The sequence below is a fragment of the Vanellus vanellus genome (genome assembly GCF_965231255.1).
Source record: "Vanellus vanellus genome assembly, chromosome: 5".
Taxonomy (NCBI): Eukaryota; Metazoa; Chordata; class Aves; order Charadriiformes; family Charadriidae; genus Vanellus; species Vanellus vanellus.
The window spans coordinates 23,833,089-23,852,279 of record NC_138910.1 but is presented as its reverse complement, the minus strand read 5'-3'; the positions used below and the strand labels follow the sequence as shown (position 1 = coordinate 23,852,279).

At 39.1% G+C, this 19,191-nt stretch overlaps 1 protein-coding gene across 1 annotated transcript in view; it reads right to left on the bottom strand.

The window, feature by feature from the left end:
• Window positions 1-19,191, bottom strand: part of METAP1D (methionyl aminopeptidase type 1D, mitochondrial) — a gene marked incomplete at its 5' end in the record, with an annotated part of 52,001 nt that overhangs the window by 20,229 nt on the left and 12,581 nt on the right. The window contains one exon of the mRNA XM_082483396.1: window positions 1,431-1,597. Coding sequence (XP_082339522.1) covers window positions 1,431-1,597 — 167 coding nt within the window. The remainder of the gene's footprint in view (window positions 1-1,430; window positions 1,598-19,191) is intronic.

Below are 19,191 nucleotides of genomic sequence, written 5' to 3'. Positions count from 1 at the left end.
TAATGGCATATTAACCCTAACAACATCCTATTGCAGTGCTTTGAGAATTAATTTAGAAAATAAAACCACCATTTGCTGGATTAGCAACTCCATACCCAGCAGCACCTTCACTTTCCCCTTGGAGGGCACTTATCTAGTAACTGCTGAGACCTGACCCTGATGACCTGTAAGATCTGTTAAGGGAGAAGCCTAAAGCAGCGTACACACAAATGTCTATGCATACGGTTTCACACCAGCATCTCAAAAAACCCCATGTTATTTCAATGTGATTTCTGGCATATTCTGTCTAAAGTAATAACTTTGCCCTCAAGTTTTCAGTTAAAGAATTGGACTGATTTTCAGACAGCCTGAGAACTCCGATCTGTGAAGACATCTCTTCAGTATGACAATATATTTCTCCTTCTTTATCCTAAAAGAAGCACCTAAATACAGGAAAAAGAGTTTGTAAGTTCTACAACTTTTAAACCTTTGAAAATATATAAAGCATGTAACCCTATGTTCTCCCTGCACACAGAGCTTCCACAGCCTTTTAGGTGTAAGAGTCCTATACCCAGCATCCTTACCTGCTTTTCTATCTCACAACTTTTTAGTATTTCTGGCTCATGGAAACGCTCTATATTTTGAATTTGCATAAGAATTCTAAAATAAAATGGAAATCAAAAATTAAAAAAGTTCTAATACACATCCTGAAAAGCACTGTTGACTAAGGGTACTTTGGTTTTCTTTTGGCTAAAGGAAAGATGTGAAACAGTTAATCTGTACCCTGTAATTAAACAGAAAAAAAAAAGAGAAAAGAAAAAAAAAAAGGAAATCAGAAGTGGAGCACATGTTAAAATCGCATGAAAAAGTTCCTTTTGGCTCTAAAGTAAATAAAAATAAAAGTATGTGTTGCAAGAAAAAAAATACTCAGGCACAGTAAAGATGAGTTTAGAACTTGTAGTGGGGCTGTGGGGCAGCTACCAGCAGGTATTGTATGTTCTCTTCCTAAATCCGACATAACCAATTAACAAAACCTTCAGCAAAATATAAACATTTTTATAATCAGCCTGCTAGAGATTTATACAGAAAAGGACTCAGATGATCATGAATGATTCTACTGACTTTTGGTAGGACTGTCTATAATTGTCCAAAAAGAGAATCTGGACCCAGAAGTGTGAAGTGTTGACAGATGATTATAATATTCCACGTTTATACTACCATAACTAAACAAGCCCCAGGTTTAAAATCCCTAATAACTAGATATGCCACTGTGTTTAACATGGCAGGCAGTGGAAAACTTCTCTCACCAGTGCTCCTATTTCAAATACCAGACCAAGCAACAGGACAGTCATCCAAACCCCCAGCTGTCAGACAACGAATACACTTGATCACGCCTGCAGTCGAACTCTATATTGACTGAAGAACAGATTAGATAATAGAAATTGCAGTACCTTAGGAACTGGGTGAGCTGGAGAAACCACGGCTGGCCAGACTATACTATAAGCAGTATTTCTTTGTCCCTGAAAAAAGATGCATCTTCGCTGTTGATTGCTTGACTGCCTGTGCAGGTAGATACGATTGCACAAAGAAAAGATTATGTGGTAGCCAGTCACAGAACCTGTTAACAGATAAGTTAAAAATGGTTAACAGTTTTTTTCTACTACCACATTACAAAATGGAAAGTATGCAAAAAGAAGGGCATCATGTAAAACAAACAACAGAACTCGTGTAGTAGCCAAGGATAGTTCAAATCTTACACTGTTAAAGAAAGAGCATGAACACTGAGAAGCAATGAGAACAAAAAGCCTCCCCAGACAATACTTGGAAGCTTTATAAAATACCAGATGTTTTCATTTGATGCATTGAAAAGTAGCATGGGTAGATTCCCCAAAGCTTACAGCCAGCAGTGACGCTCCAACCGGCCCCTGCTTGTAGCGATTTGCACGGCTAGAAGCTGCACTGTTCAAGGCTTGGGGAAATGCTGAATAAGGGACAATAGCAAGAAAAGAGGAGGAAAAAAGCGATTTAATGTTGATCTAAGACAACATTTTCACCTGTATTTTTGCAGAATTGGCCACAGATTTGAGCATAACCAAGTTAACGTTGCTCTTTTCATTTGCGCCAAGACACAAGGAATGGGATTCAATTTGTCCTGTCTAGAAGGGCAACAAAACAAACTTTCTTATTTTTCATCTTGGCCAAAGCAATTGAAAGGATTAAAATTTGTAACTGACTTGGAATATTCAAATCTGATTTCCATTTAATTCACACGGGAATTTGGGACAAAAGTTCATTAGAGTACTCATTGCCCAAGCTTAGTGGTTGGGCAATGACATATTTTGCAGTCCTCAAAAAAAGAAAAAAGAAAAAAAGGGCATTGAGGCCCAAAAGTTGTCAGAGACATCAAAACCAAAATAATGCATCACAAAAGACCATGCTGGCATCTAAACTGTAAAATATACTCAATTCAAAAGGATTATTGACATTGACCAATTAAACTACAATTACACTTAGTGCACATTTCCATCACTCAAATATTCTACAATCCAAAGAGAGGGTTTTTTGAAACATAAGTTTCACACAATAGTTAATCTGCTTCTGAAAAATGTCACGTATACAAACACAAGAGCAATCTTCTGTGGCAAGTAACACACGAATAATTACTCTTTAGTAAAAACAAAGTGTTTTTGTTTAAACAGACCTAACTAAACATTTTTATATCACAGAAATAAAGAAATTGATCTACTGCATGTTTTGCAATTATGTAAAAATGACTTTTTCTGAAGAAGAATATTTTCTTCCATATCTTGTATGGTTTTATCTTATTGTACCTTTCCTTTCCTTTGGATGCATTTATCATGTCCAGATGCAGAAATTATCCTTCCACATGCACACTTAGCTTTTACAGCACTCCATGATATGCAGGAGATTGGAGTTATGCACCTTTTTTGGAGCCCAAAAACCCAGAATGAATGAAAGAGTTGCATGGGGTTTGCTGTAGAAATGTTCCTGACTGCCGCTTTGCACACTGATCAGTGCTATGTTTAGTTACCAACATCTGAATTTGGGTAAGACCTGAAAAGTTGTACAGACTTTCACACAATGCAAGCAAATTTTTACCATTTTAAAACATTGTTTATAAGTAATAAGGCAGAGTTGGAGAGTGAGGCTCAGACCAAGCTCTCAGTATAGCCTAGGTACCCCAATGGAAGTTGCCTGTTTCGAGTGTCTCCATGGAAGTGGAGCTGCCCAGTTAAAAGAGGGCGGATTGGTTTGGTGGTGTTTTAATTATTTAATCAAAAACCTCATAATCTACTGCTTTCCTAGGGTTTTCTTCACAAGAAAAAAATCATTGTCCAATTAAAAAAAAATAAATCTGGGCCGTCTAACCTGCACAAGGTAGAAGTACATCCAAAGAGCCCAAAGCATCCTACAAACTCACTGGTTGGTTCACACCGGTTTCTGGAAGCTGAAAGCACAGAATTTGCTGAGGCAGCAACTTTTGGGCCATATCAGAAGTAGCAATGAATCTGCCAGCATAAGCTAAGGTAGCTCTTTCACAGAGTGCAGTTGAAGTACCTTGCTCTTACCGCAGCTGAAAGTATTATAAACAGATTAAAAACCCACACTCACTGATGTAGTCAGCTAAAGTCCACGTGGACATCAATATGTGAACGTGCGTTTACAATGCTCTCCTTAACGCATGGCGTGCTGCCCAGGCACCGAGTCTACTGTGTAAAAGTTGAATTGGGGAAGAAAAGGTGCAAGTGTGCTTGTCAATTATTTGACAATAAAATTCCAAATGTCCCAAATACACACTTTTAAATACATTAAACCAACCAGTTTATATTCATGGGTGCATGCCTACTGACTATCCCACATTCAGAAGGTATACCTTTTTATTTGGAATAAAATTTTTACTTCTATTCTCCCAAAGATACACTGTAAGCATTGTCACAAGATAACAGGATAATAAGATACTCTAGTCTGTTGTTATTCTACTAACTACTCATTATAAACCAGATGCATACAAAACTATCTACTACTTGAGCAGGTGAAATGCAACAACCAAATAAATATCACCATAGTATAATATGACTCCTAAAATACATCACAAGAATTACAAACACAGGACAACTAAACCTTTATTTGAAATATAAAAAATCATAGCAGAAAACATTCTCCTACAAAGTAAAAATAAAATGAAATAAAATGGCATTAAAATATAATGAAGTTACTGTTTTATAATGAAAATCTGGACTCCATCCACACACTTCCTTCCTTAAGAAGGCCTTTCTTAATGTCTCCCAGCTCCTTTTATTTTTTAAGCTCCCATATTCACAGCTAATTCAATATAGCAACATCATCAATCACCGGAGACAGGAACAACTGGCTGTATTCTCCAAGTCTGGCTCAGATATTCCCTCCTCCCCACCCCTTACACCTATCAAAGCTCCTCTCAGTGCCTTATTTACTTTTGCAACATCAGCGCTCAAGCACATCCTTTTTGTTAAGCCTTCTGTATATATTAATTACTGTAAGATAGTTCATAAACGCGGGATTTGTGCAGCTTCCAGTGGAAACTGCAGCCATCGGAGACAGAGCCCAGTGTTTGACGCCGGGCAGCCTGGTAAAACACCAGCACAGCCAGGATGCAAAGTTGACCCTTTACGCGTTTCTTCTCTCCCCCAACAGCACGGCTGCGTCACTTGCCACGAATAACAGCGTATTTACTATATCAGCTGCAATAAGGAGAATTATTACCAGTGTTCCTGAATCGCATCAGCAGATCCGATGTGCTGAGCACAGAAAATTACAGACAACTGCTCCTCTGACTCGACAGTGGATCACATCGTGCAATCTGTATGCACACATGTCCTGCCGGAGCCGCTGGATTCCTCAGCATACCTTCCAGACCTTAATTTGTATTAATAATATAAATATGCACTGTGAGCTTTTGTGAATTACCAGATGAATTTATCTTGTGCGGAAATTACATTTTCTTTTAAACGAGTCAGCCAAAGGGGCTGAATACAGAATTCAAGTATGATGATAGGTGGGAGCATTTTAAGTGACTGATTTTGCAGCACAATGTGCCCTATATTTATTAGCCTTTTACTCTAGGTCTATTTTAATTGTTATCTGTTCATGCATGCTACACTATATAATGAAATGCTCCCATTTCACTCACAGAGTAGAGAGTTTTTTATGTGTATCTCTATTAATGACCCTTAATTAAGTTGATTTTAGTCATTTAAATGTGATTTTCCTCTGGTCAAGAAGTATTTTTAAAGGGAGATGTTGGAAATGAACTCTCACACAAGCCCTTTTCTAATGCTTCTTGTTTAACAGTTACAGCAATTTATCAGCTATGTTTTCAATGAATGAGGTGTGGGGTAGCCATGCAAAAACCTGCTCATCTACATGATTCATCAAATGTGATTGTTAACAACCATTTTTTTAGGTATTTATTTATGAAAGACTTCAAATTTCCAAGTAATTAGCAAAAATGTTACCAAAGGATAAACTTCATGACAGTTCTAAGCTACAATAAATACGAGGGTACATGTTAAACAAGCCAAGAAATAAAATTAACATATTTTAAAATAATTTAGTCATAGTATCAACGGAAGTAAGTACCAAAATTATTTAAGATTACAAGAATTATCATCCAACCCATTTAGGAAATAAAATCAACTTCCTCTTGATAAAGTAAATCTTACTTAATCTATATGAACAATTAACAACATCAAAAGCATTGTCCAAAATGCTCTTCTTAAAGTACATGATTTAAACTTTTTTTTTTTTTAACAGAAATAAAGAATGACTGTGGAGATTTTCTTGAGGGTAAAACACTAGAGATCTTTAATCTGGCCTCTCAGGTCATTTTAATATTATATCATAATTTTGCTTCACATGCAAATACTCATTTTGCTGAAATTTCAGAGGAATAAAGTTTAAAGTGGAGTATTAAAAATCACTATGGGTAATAATATGTGGAATCCAACCAACGCAGCTAGGTAAGAATATATAGCTTTTTACTGTCAATTACCAAATGTTCCCATTTTTCAATATGAAATAATGGTTGGTGTTTGAAAGATCTTTACTTGTAATTGTAATTCTAACTGTCTAATAAAACACTGACTTTATAATCCCTGTGTTGCAAAGGTACGTCCAAGCTTCAAAAATAGGATGGGAAAGATTAAAGGTTCTCTCCAGCTCTGTGTAACCTGTGTAGCAGAAGAGCAGCTCACATTTCACAAGCAATAACCTGTGCATTTGCTATTAAAAAAAAAAAAAGGAAAAAAAAAAAAAGAACAACATAGGGAAATGCCTCAGGCAGAAGTTGAAACTGATTGGGCAAAGTAGAAGAACAAGAGCTCTTGAAATTAAACAAAAGCAAATTCATTCTGTTGACAGATGTTGATTACATCAAAGCCACGAAAGAACTTTTTTTCTGTTTCTTTTTTTCCTTTTTTGCAACTAATATCTCCGCCTTTTCTGTACGTTAAGGATATAACATATCGTAATCAACATAACCCAACACGTAATAATTTTTAAATTTGGTAAAAGTATATTGTAACAAGGTCTTAACGACAGGCTTCTCCAAACAAGAGTGTATTCACATGGTCATGTCTGCATACCCGTGCTGGTCACGCCATCATCAGCCCCTTACTTCCAGGGGTTAACTGCTCTGGCAGCCAAATAAAATACAGAGAGCGCTGTGTAATTATGGAGACAGTCAAAGGGCAGACTCTATTTTGAAATCTATTTGCACAGACAAGGTCTTCCAATTTCGCTTACAGGAAACAAGCTGGTAAAGGGGGTCTCCTCCTCTCCAGATGCTTTCCACACGTTTTTCCCACATCAGGAAATCGTGGACATGGACACCATGCAGCACTGTTTCCTGGATTGCAGGACTATGTCATTACAAGGAGAAGAGCAAGTCCATGCTCGTGAGAAATATTTCCTCCTAATTGCCCATATTAGGGGAAAGCAAAACCCACAAGGACTACTGAAAATGCGACTAGCAGCAATTTGTAAACAGGACGCAGCCACAGCTGTCATGATGGTACTGGAAAAGAGAAAACAGAAATGAAAGGGTAAAGCCACTCTGTTTTTAATAGCATGATTGGGGAAATGAAATATTCATCAGGATAGATGCAACTTCGGTTGTAACAGCAACACATTGGTGAAAACCTCAACAACGGCATGCTTATGACTGTATCCTGATAAACTGAAACACAGGCCAGTATCTTGCAAACGTTATATTCTAATTGGCATTGTTTCATTTAATTATTGAAATTATCTGGAAATTAACGACAGAAGTTGTTTAGTTAATAAAGGCATTAACAGAATTGCTGTTCTCGTTGCCCTCACAAGAGGCAATAAAGCAAACCAATGGCCAAACGCCGACCGCCTCCAAGGGAGCAGAGTCAGCCCCTCTGCGACCCCACTGGGACTCTGCCATGACACTGAAAAAAGTCAAATTTGGCCCTCAGGACCAGCTATGCTCCTTGCTAATTACAGTTTTGCCCTTACTACACAGAGAGCAGAACCAGGCAATTTGTTTGTCGTATGCCAATAAAAATCAGTTTTTTAATTGGGTGTAAATTTATAAACTATATGGAAATACATTCTTGTTTGGCTTTACTTATTATGCCTTAGTCTAGACCAGCACATTAAAATGATGAATCAGTGCCTTCTCGAACAGTGCTGTTCTTCTAATTCATTATTCAGTCAAACTTGGGGCCAACAAAATAGCTGTTCTACAAGTTGGTAAACTGGGAAACCACAGAGAATCAGAACCTCTTCTATTTACAGGAAGGATGACAGCCTAAGGGTACTTCATCCCAATAATAACAACATTCAAGTCATGGTGCCCAGGTCATGACAAGCCATGACCCTCCCCATAGCTCCTTCAGGAAGCTGGCTCCATGCCACCTTTTATCAGCAGCAACCAACAGTGCAACTTTAACAAACAAGAAGAAAAGGAAAAATTAATTTTATATCCTTAAAAAACCCTTTGACCCACTGAGCAGTTGGAGAGAGAGAGAGAGAGAGATATCCACAAAGTCACACCAAGCCAGTATAAGAAATAAACTCACTGACTGAGTAAAATTCTGGTATCATTAAACAGTACTTTCCCATTTTATTATAGGATTTAAAAAATACAGAGTACAATCTAGCTATATCGGAATTATATTCATTCATATACCAAAGGAAATTAATTGTCTATTACAGAAAATGGGACTGGGCTGCGGAGGCTTAACTTTGGGAACAGGGCATTGCAGTTCTCCAATAGAGCCCTCCATCCTAGTGTTACTTCTACTACATTTTCTCTCTCCAACAGAATAACACAAGTGGAAAATAAAAAGAAAATGTTGCCTAAAGCAGTATCACAGCAAAACGAAACAAGTTAGGTACAAAAGCTGGACAAAGCAATATTAAGAGTTTCACACACAGTTAATATCAGGGGAATTTAGGCTCCAGATCATAGCATCTGGCAAGTTTCAACTTCTGTGACTAGCAGGAGAAACATTCCTCTTATGTTACTGCATTCCTATATTGAGTAAATTAATTATCATAAAGTGAATAAATTAGAACGAGAAACATACCTTCTCAGGTTTGTGTATTTAAATACATCTTTCAATGACTTTCTATCTGTTTTTAGTTTTTTTTAAAAGATCAGAGGAATTACTTTCTCTTGAAAGACTGGTTATTGTATTCATTATTTTGATTCTGTAAGAAAGTAACAACTGTTGGAACAAGTAACTCAGTTTAAAAAATAGCAGTTGTTTCAGATTAAAATAATAAGCTATTCAAATAGTCCTCACACACACGCACAATACTGAATCTTGTTGTTAATATGCACCCACCCACAGCTTTTACATTCATTGAATCCTACTGGGATAAAATCTTTTCAGGTGCTCTGTGAAACAACTGTTTTTCAACTGGCATGTTTATGTCCTGTATACACGCCTGATACGGTACTAAATGTTAAAAATAAATCCCACTTTAACCTCTTAAATTTCCACCTGAAGTGGAAAAAATATGTCTGAATTACCACAAAAAAAATAATGTTTCCCACAGAAACCCTTTCATTGGGTGAGCAACGCTGCTGAAATAAGAGCAATCTTTGCATAGAAAACTTAGGAGTGCTCCTGAACATCGTATCAGGATTTTCTGTGTAGCTTGAGATACAAGAAGAGAACAGAAAATCAGGAGTCTTCTCCCTGCACAATATATAAGACCCATTGCAATAATTATTTGCAATACACCTGCAGACGAATCTCTTAAGGATACAAGATGATTTCTGAATCGTAAGCCAGTCCTATCTCAAAATTAAAAAAGAAGTGTATGCTTTTAGCAATATTGGAATGAATATCTTATTTTATTAAATAAAATTACAATACTACTCATTTTGAAAAATGACAGCTAGCAGTGTTTCTTGCCTTGTATTAAATGTTGTTAATTACTTATGTTGGCCTGTTTTCACATGAAAACAGAAGTTACATTAGGACAGTGAGTCTTTACTGAGAAAATACGTATGTTTCCTTTGCTAGAGTGAAGAGTGCAAGGTTGGGGAATTACATCCTATAACCTGGGCGTCAAAATATATGAGCAGAGGTGTAACTGTTTAGACCTGTTTCTATGAAACTACTGTAGTGGTTGTGGTGGAAATAAGCTCTTAGGGTTTTTTTCAAGAAGATGATCTGCACAAGGAAGATGTTCCAATCAAGAGCTTGCTGCAGATAACTTGTAGCATCCTTAATAAAACATTTATTTTTAAACCTGTCAGTCATTAGTATGTGCTATTAATGCATAACTTGGAAGCTTATTCATAAGTATGTGCTATTAATGTGTAACTTGGAAGCTTATTCATAAATATGTGACATTTGGGTCACTGAATGAATTATAATGATAGGATTATGGATGGAATTTGGAAGAGTATGGTACAATGTTTGGGAGCTGGTTTAATTTTTTTTTTTTTTTAAATACCTTTCACTTATCTCCTTGCTTAACATTACAAAGACCTCTTTCTTATCATAAAAGTCCTTGTTTATCAAACAGTGATACAGGAAGAAGTTGTTTACATTTTCAGAAGTACCAACATACATCACTTATGACAAAAAAAACAAGCACTCCATAAGAAATGCTCAATCACTGTCAATCATATGTACTAAAATATACATAAACCAAAGCATGTGGTGTGAACTATATTAGATTCAAACTGAACACAGAATTACAACTATAACAAACAAAAAACAAATAATTACAAGTGACTCGGAGGCCTATTTACACATCTCGCCAAACTGCTGGAAAGGTAGGTAACCATAGAAACATGACAGCCTAAATTCAGTACTTTAAAATTTGCATTTAGTTTAAAATGCTGAAAATGATGTTTCTATTTGACAAAATCCATATTTTTAAAGGCTTCAGTTTTTGCTTTGGTACTTAAATAAATGCTTAAAATTATTTCATCTCTTGGTTAGCAGTAATTTGCCTTTTAGGTTTGATTTTATCCAAGTAAAGATTACAGTTTACTCTTTGTAATATAAAATGTTAATACATTTTAACACTGCAAATTAATATTTCTAACATTTCTTTAATGATTGAAATTAAATAATGATATAAACCAAACACTCCTGCACTTAGTATTAAATGTTTTGCATGTAGACTTTTCTAAGCTGCGCACTAGCAAAAAAAAAAAAAGATTACTCAAATTAACTGTTAAAGCTGGAATGCTAATAGCCTTTTCAACTTATAGTTCTTTTTCACTGACAATTACAATTTGCATGGCTTAAAATTTAATACTATGATTAGTACTAATGTCCTATATTTTACTTCATAATCTAAATGAGTAAAATATTATTTTTGTAGTTCACTGGCTCTTATACTTAGGCTGTAATGTTCAGTGTGTATTTCATTATGCAGATGAGCAATGGATGTCGTCTAACATGATTTAAATGGGTCAACAGTATTTTCCTATTCACATTAATCATCCAGACAGCTACAAAAAAAAAAAAAAAAGAAAAAAAAGGCGCCTTGAAAACTAACCTAGACAATCTCTTTTTATCACCGACTCTTCCCACTAGTCAAGCAGCAGCAAACACATGCCACAGGAGACGGGAGCCTCGCAAAGCGGGGAGCCAAGGCTGGGCGCTGCTCCTCTCGCTGGTGCGCGGCTCCTGCCGCAGCCAGTGCCGGCAGCGCTCCCCGGGCTGCCCGAGGCCCCATGCCAAGAATGATTCTCGTCCCGCCAAGTTCAATGGGAGCTGTGTGTTGACAAACTGAGCAAATTTGAATCGGCAAAATTCGTTCTTGGCATAGGGACACGCAACTGCGCTGAATGTAAAGGCGTGCTGCCCGCTGACGCTGCGCTGGCAGCCGGGCTGATCTTGCATCAATACACTTGTCGGAAAACTCCCACTAAAGTCAAAGGACACTGGATCAGGCCATTTATTGCCAATTGCTTATAAAACACATCAAAATTAAGGGCTCTATTCTCAAGCCATGTAACCATCATCTATGGCCCATTTCATATATGGTATATTGCAAATAAAATGGTAATTTATAAATAACATAGCACTTTTGTGGAAAGTGAAGCTGTTCTAATAAATGCTAAAGGGAAAGAACTTAAGTACAAAACAGGCAGAAAGTAACAGGATGATCAGGTACCAAACATTCAGACACATTTATTCAATAAATATATTATTAGGATTAAAAAAAAAAAAAGAAGAAGCGATCTAGATTGCCTCAAACACAAAAGTACTGCCATGGCACAAGAACTCTACAAAGACGTGACACATTTGATTATTCTATGGGGTAACAGGGCTGGCAGAGCTTGCCTGAGAAAACCTCATGCTGTTCACACCACAGGGCAAATCCTGCTGGACAACACAGGGGAGGTCCAAGCTTCTCGGAGACAGGCTGCAAGGCAACAGAGGGGCGGGCGGTGGGACTCCATACCTCCTCCCTTATCGCTACTGGACATCAAGCAATGGATAGTTAAGATTTACCAGTGACCATTCTCCACATCCATCCTTATTTAGACACACTGATATCAGCACAGCCATTGATATTTCAGTTTATTTTCTAGTAACAAACTTAAACCCTTGAAATTCATTTTGGTTACTGTCAAAAGTAGCTGTTATTTGCTAAATAGGTGTCAGTGATATAGCACTCATAACGTCTCTTCTCCAGAAGTTATACTGGCCACTCACTTGCCACCAGAATCTCAAATTACTGGTATTGAGATATGAAAACCAATAATATGGCTTGGGCACTGGCCACTGGCTTTCTCTGACAGCCTTCACCGTGTTTCCTTTTCCAATCCACAGACGTAAATGAAGGGGGGTAAGAACTGAGCTTCAGCTTTTAAAATAAACTAATCAACATGTGGCAAAGTAGGAGGTTTCCAACTGTTCAAACCTCACAAGACTTCATTTGCAACACTCATGCCCTGGACAAGTGTTTCACCAGTACTTAACAAACAACTGGGTACAGCAGGCACCTTAACTGGATGTAGTAACTGTTCAGTGCAAAGAGCTAAGACATCTGTGGGCACTGACCTGGTGGCTGATTTACAGTAAATTAAACAATAAACACCACGATGATGACTAAGCTTGTCTTCACCATCACCTTTTCTAGGTGTTTGGAACATGGAGGAGAGGTCAGTGTATTTCATGGTGTGACAATCCAAGTGCAGGTCAGCATCTGGCACACTTGTCTCTCCTGTGCCCTGTCCCATGTAATGCACATGACGAGGAGTTAAGACAACTGACATTCAACATCTGCAAGTTTCTAAAGCAGGGACTGGCTCCAGCCCTGCCCATTGGGCTGGCCCCTTGCTTTCCAGTGAGAAAACATCACATTTGGATCCCAAGAGCTTGCTGGGAGCCCTGAACAGTAAGGAAGGACCTGTGGGTTTCTCCACTGCCCCATGCCCCATTGTCAACATCCCAGCTACTGCTATGGAGATTTCCTAGAGAAACTGCAAGCAGCACTCATCTTGTTGAAACAAAGACAATAAATCACAAATCACAGCAGCTGCTTAATTCCTAGAGAGAGGATCATGCAGTCCAGTCACACTTTAGAGGCAGTGCCTCTCACCTCCGAATCCTGACCTTGCTCCCAGTCACTTCTCCTGTCACACACTTTGCAGGTGTCAGTCACCTGCATAACACCTCCCTGATGCATAGAGTGCTCCAAGGATGGGTACAGCAAGGCCCATGACAGCCACTCCCCACACAGGCCAACTTAAAAAAGAATACTTAACTTCTGAACTATTTTCACCAGGCTATTCACTCACTTTGTACAGTTTATTGGACTACTCTACCGTCTGATATTCTAAGATAGAGTAAGCAAAGGGTCTTTGCAAGAAATTAGGTTTCCAACTCCTTTTTCTAGTCTGAAAAGGGTTTACACAGCTCTTCTCTGCACAGATAGTAAATTTATAAGAAGCAATAAATGTTTTGCTTTCCACAAGATGAAGATAATCTAACTTGCCAGCTAAATATGACAGGCATTTCTTCAGAGCATGCTTAGCTACCTTGTCCGCAAAGCTGGGCAGTAATCCATGAAATTCTCCATGGGGACATCCCACTTAACCAATTTGCAAACTCAACTCAGAACTTTTAGATTGTCTTGCATCATTTGTCAAACATCCACCTCAACTCTCTTTTGTTGTTGTTGTTGTTACAGGTTTGGGTTTAAATATACAGACTGGCAATAGTATTGCACACTGGAGAGACAGATCTGTGTGGGCAGCAACCTGAGCCCACAGCTGGATCTCTCAGTTGCTCTGACGGGAGCCAGCTGCTTGCAAGTGAGGAAAAGTTTCAACCAGAATACAGCTCACTTATGTATTTATTTATTTGTTAGATAAAAAGAGCTCTGGAGGCAGAACTGACATGAGATGCAAAATTTTTAAAGATACTAATAGCATTAATTTTTTTTTTTTTCAAAGGCTTCCCATTCAATTTGATACAAAAAAGGGCATTTTTACTTCTAAGTGGAAGAGAAGGCTGCATAGCTGTCTGCGTGTCATGTAAGACACGGGCACATATTGCATCCTCATGAGGAGGACTGAAAAATCAAATAAAAAATGGGCTAGTAGTAAAACCATGCATGTGCCAAGGAGTACTCAGCAGTGCTATTAAGAAAGGCCAGTGATCCTGGCAGCCTCTGGTAAATCTGATAATAGTGCAGACCCATCTTGACAGTGCTTTACTAAACCTGCAGATCTGCATGGGGAAACACTGTTGTCTTGATTTTTCTGGTGATTTCAGCTGCAAAGGCACTATTTCTCTAATTAAAAAATCAGGTCAGCGAAGTTGTTCCGTAAGCCTCTATCCAGATGTGATTCATGATGCACCATAAATTATTCTGAGAATTATAAAATAGAGCTGGACAGGGAGAGTATAAAAGCCTCAACTCTAGAGTGAGTGCTGGTGTTCCCACAACTTTCTGCAGAAGGCCAGCTGCAGAACCAGGCACCTTCTGCATTCAACTTCGTATCTTCGGTCTGTCTCTTGGAAGACAATGGTCAAACACCTGAATAAATTGTGAGTGAGAAGCTTTGGCATTACAAAATGTGAAAGATGTGATAACAGAAATTATGTGTATTAACAAAACCATAGCCGAGACATGTACAGGAGGAGCTCTCAAATCCTTTTGACTCTAAAGTCATCCCCAAACCAGCAAATTCAGTCAATTATGCACTAAGAAACCTGCTGCGTATTTTAATCATGGAAAATGTGAAGTCCATGTCAACCCACCCGCATGGCCCACTGCAAAGTGATGTGACCGTGAATTGGAATTTTATGACCCTGGCCACAGCTTTATAGATGTCAGGGCTCCCAATTCACATTCACTGAGCAAACTGCTACAGCAAAGTTTATTCTGATGTGGCTGCTCCCCCTGCAACAGCACTGTCAGCAGAAACGATGTGCCCATGCCTTCGCTGTGCCTGCTCATGGTGCAGTGGTTGGTAGTCCATCACCACTTTTCACACCAGAGGGGAGAGGAAAGAACTGGTGCTTTTACCCCAGCCACCCCAGCAGATTATTTTCAGCTGGCTGAGCTTCCAGCTGCCAACCTCCCACCATAAGGTTTGCATCTTCCAGCTAGTTCCCACAGCTGGGGATACTGTTGCAGCAAAAGCTGCAAAAGTTTGTCTACCATCTACCTTATTCTACACCTGATTTGGTGAAACAGTTTTTAGAAAAGAGTTATTTGGACAAAACAGTCCCCAAATGAACAAAAGCAAGACTGTCTTTATCAAGCAGGTTTTAGAAACAGCCACTTCTCCTGCAGTCTGGGTTGCTCTGCAACTAAAGTTTTGCCAGAAAACTTGTATTAGTTAAGGAGAGTACTCTACAACCCCAAACTCTTAGGCAGTGTAACGATACCACCCAGAAAACCACTGGGACAGAGCTATACCAGCAAGGCAATTCTTGTTGGTACAACTTGATCTTTTTGAGGAACCGATGGCCGTGCCCAGAGAGTGGTGGTGAATGGAATTAAATCCAGTTGGTGTCTGGTCACAAGTGCTCGGTGCTGGGGCCAGTTCTCTTTAATATCTTTATCAATGATCTGGATGAGGGGATCAAATGCACCCTCAGTAAGTTCACAGATGACACTAAGCTAGGCGGGTGTGTTGATCTGCTTGAGGGTAGGATGGCTCTGCAGAGGTATCTGGACAGGCTGGACCAATGGGCTGAGGCCAATGCTATGAGGATCAACAAGGCCAAGTGCTGGGTCCTGCACTTGGGTCACAACAACCCCATGCAGCGCTACAGGATTGGAGCAGAGTGGCTCAAAAGCTGCCCGGCAGAAAAGGACCAGGGGGTGTTGGTGGACAGCCAGCTGAATACGAGCCAGCAGTGTGCCCAGGTGGCCAAGAAGGCCAACAGCATCCTAGTCTGTATCAGGAATAGTGTGGCCAGCAGGACTAGGGAAGTGATCATCCCCCTGTACTCGGCACTGGCGAGGCCCCACCTCGAGTACTGCGTTCAGTTTTGGGTCCCTCATTACAAGAAGGACATTGAAGTGTTGGAGCGTGTCCAGAGAAGGGCTAAAAAGCTGGTGAGGGGTCTGGAGGACAAATCTTATGAGGAACAACTGAGGGAACTGGGGTTGTTTAGCCTGGAGAAGAGGAGGCTGAGGAGAGACCTTATCACCCTCTACAAGTACCTGAAAGGAGATTGTAGAGAGGTGGGGGCTGACCTCTTCTCCCTGGTGACAAGTGATAGGACGAGAGAAAATGGGTTCAAGTTATGCCAGGCGAGGTTTAGATTGGATATTGGGAAACATTTTTTCACTGAAAGGGTTATCAAACATTGGAATAGGCTGCCCAGGGAGGTGGTGGATTTGCCATCCCCGGAGGTGTTTAATAAAAGGGTAGATGTGGTACTTGAGGACATGGTTTAGAAGTGATTTTGTCGGGGTAGGTTAATGGTTGGACTTGATGATCTTAAAGGTCCCTTTCAACCTCAACAATTCTATGATTCTGTGATTTAAGCTTTCCCAGAAGAGAACTCTTCTGATGAGCTAAGCTTCTGCTGAATTAGTAAGGTGCGCCAGAGCATAAATAAAGCTTTATAAACACAGACAAGTCCCACTACTTTATTTCTTCAAAGAACACCCTTTTCCTTTAAGTCTGTGTCATGAGCCATAAGAAGTATGTTAATAGTAGTAAGTGCAGAACAACCAGAAATAGGTTGGAGAGGTGAGACCTGCCTAGCCACTTCACAGGTGTTAGTTCAGAAAGCACATGGCAATGATATTAAGCCTAATCACCACCTACTGTTTCGTCCACAATACAAGAGTATGACTCAATTCTCAGACCTGCACAAACAACTGTGGGCAACACCTCATCTCGGTGTCAAACCAAAATGACTATCCACTTTGTCCAGTGGAGAAGGACCTCAAAAACTCTAGATGAGTTTACAAGCTCATTCAAGAGTTAGGTACCCAAGCAGCATACAAGCAGATCTGTTGTGACTGCACCACCTATCACATACAGCATCTCATTTTTTACAACTTGTGAAAGGAGGTTAGAAGCTCATTCTTGCTTTTTTCCAACTCTGTCTTCACCTTCGGTCTCAGATTTTCAGACAGACAAACAGCTGGAATTTATGTGAGAAACAAACAATTTCTTTGCCGTTTTCTTTCAATTTTATGCCACATCTGTTGACTTTCATAATTCAAAAAATAAGGCAGGACCCAATTCAAGTTTATGTACCACTAAACATGAAACAGATAATCTGAGAAGTGTACGTGTTCATTTAGAGCACATCTGATAGACCATAAGTATTAATGTATAAATTTAGATTGTGTTCTTTACTGCAATAGTCCTTCATGGTTCAAAATGAGCTTGATCTAAAATTGAAACATAGCTTTAAACAGGTATTTTAACCATAAATACCTGAGGGTAAACATCTTTAAAGTGTGAAAGTTTGAGACTTTATACAGCTGGTTAGAGTGGCTGGTTATTTATCATCTAAACTCGAAAGAGAACAGTGGGACTTTCAAAAACACTCATGAAAGTTTTCTCAGGCTGCGTGCTACAGAGTACGCCTGCCAAAAGACCTCTGAGGAGCTCTGAAGAGCCCTTTATTCCCCTTTTCTAAGGCTTCCATGCAGCAGGGCAGTTTGTTGAACACTTGGTTTCCAACATTTTCCTCTTTGTTCAGAAACTGAGAAGTAAAAAGAAAGACATCTACTGATTTGGAAAGGACAACAGCTCTAAAAGGAGAACTCCCCAGGGAATAAGTCATTTAATAAAATAAACAAACAAACTTTCCATACTTTGCTCCTATGTCATAAAACACTTCCAGATTGTTTTCCACTCAAATAACATTTTAAATATGAACTATCTTAAAGGAATAAAAAAAAAAAAATAATTCAAACTTCCCTTGTATAGGAACGTCTGTAGTAACTACCTTCAAGGAACAGCCAGTTATCATATGGATAAAGTCCTTTGCCAATGAACAGTTCAGCTTGTAAATATTACCTTAAATGATTTCTCTTAGATCCTTTTAAAAACATAGCAAGATAATGCAATAACTAAGACAAAATAGAAAATTCTGACACTTCTTATCATATTAAACATAGTCACATACTGTATTTTCCTGCCTGAATTGCACCCAATAAACTACAAGATCTTACTTTGTGGTAGACGAATTTTCATGCCTGCTCTCTCACAATTTACTCCTACAATTAAAACATGCACTGTTCTGGTTTTGTGACACACCTTGTAAGGCGACGGGGACTCCACTTATGTAATTATATGTGAGTATGAATCTATTTAAGATGGGGTATTTGTTTCTTTCACATCTCTAACCCAATGCAGTAAACCAAGACTGAGCCAAAGACAGTATTTTATTATCCAAGCTGCACAGTCTATATGGTGCTGATTCATAATAAACAAGACACAGTTGTTTTCAACTTGTGATTTGAGAAAGCCTGGGAATCTGATGGCCACATCCAAAGGGCTTGAAAAGACTTTTTTTTAGAAACCAAGTTCATTATCAATTTGTTTCAGCTCCCTACATGGCAGTCCACATCACCACTGGAGGATGCTTAGAAAAACCCATGCTTAAAAAGCTTGAAGATCACTGAACCAACAGGTCACGGACAGGGAGGTCTGCTCTCAAACACAGAGCAGCGTTGCCCCTTCTGTGGATGTTTTTGCACGTCCAACAGGCAGTTCACTCTGACATTTATGGGAGAAGCATCCTAAAGAAGAGCACCATACCGTGCAGCACTGGCCGGCAGCAAGCACCCGGGGTGGGAGACTCCTTGGGGTAGGAGCGCAGGGGAAGCCTGGGTGCAGGAATGACCAAAGTGAGGGATGGGTAGATGAAGGGCCAAGGAAACACGTGCAACGTGGCAAGAGCCACCGAGCAGAAGCAGTGCAAAGAACAGGAGCTTTGGTGACAACTGTGGAGATGGATGGAAAGGTCGGGGAGAGAAAAGTTACGGCAGTTCAGACAGAAGTGTGAGAAGGGACAGAAGATGCATTTGGCAAAATGGGAGAAGGCAGAAGATCCGGGAATTTGGCAAACAAAACCCAAGACTTATAGAGAGTGTAAGAAATGACTGACTGAGAAGAAACCCTTATTATATAATAACCTGGTTTTAAAAGTTTTGAAATGGTTCCTCTTAAAAAGTCTTCTAGAGTCTGTTTTCACTCTAGATAAC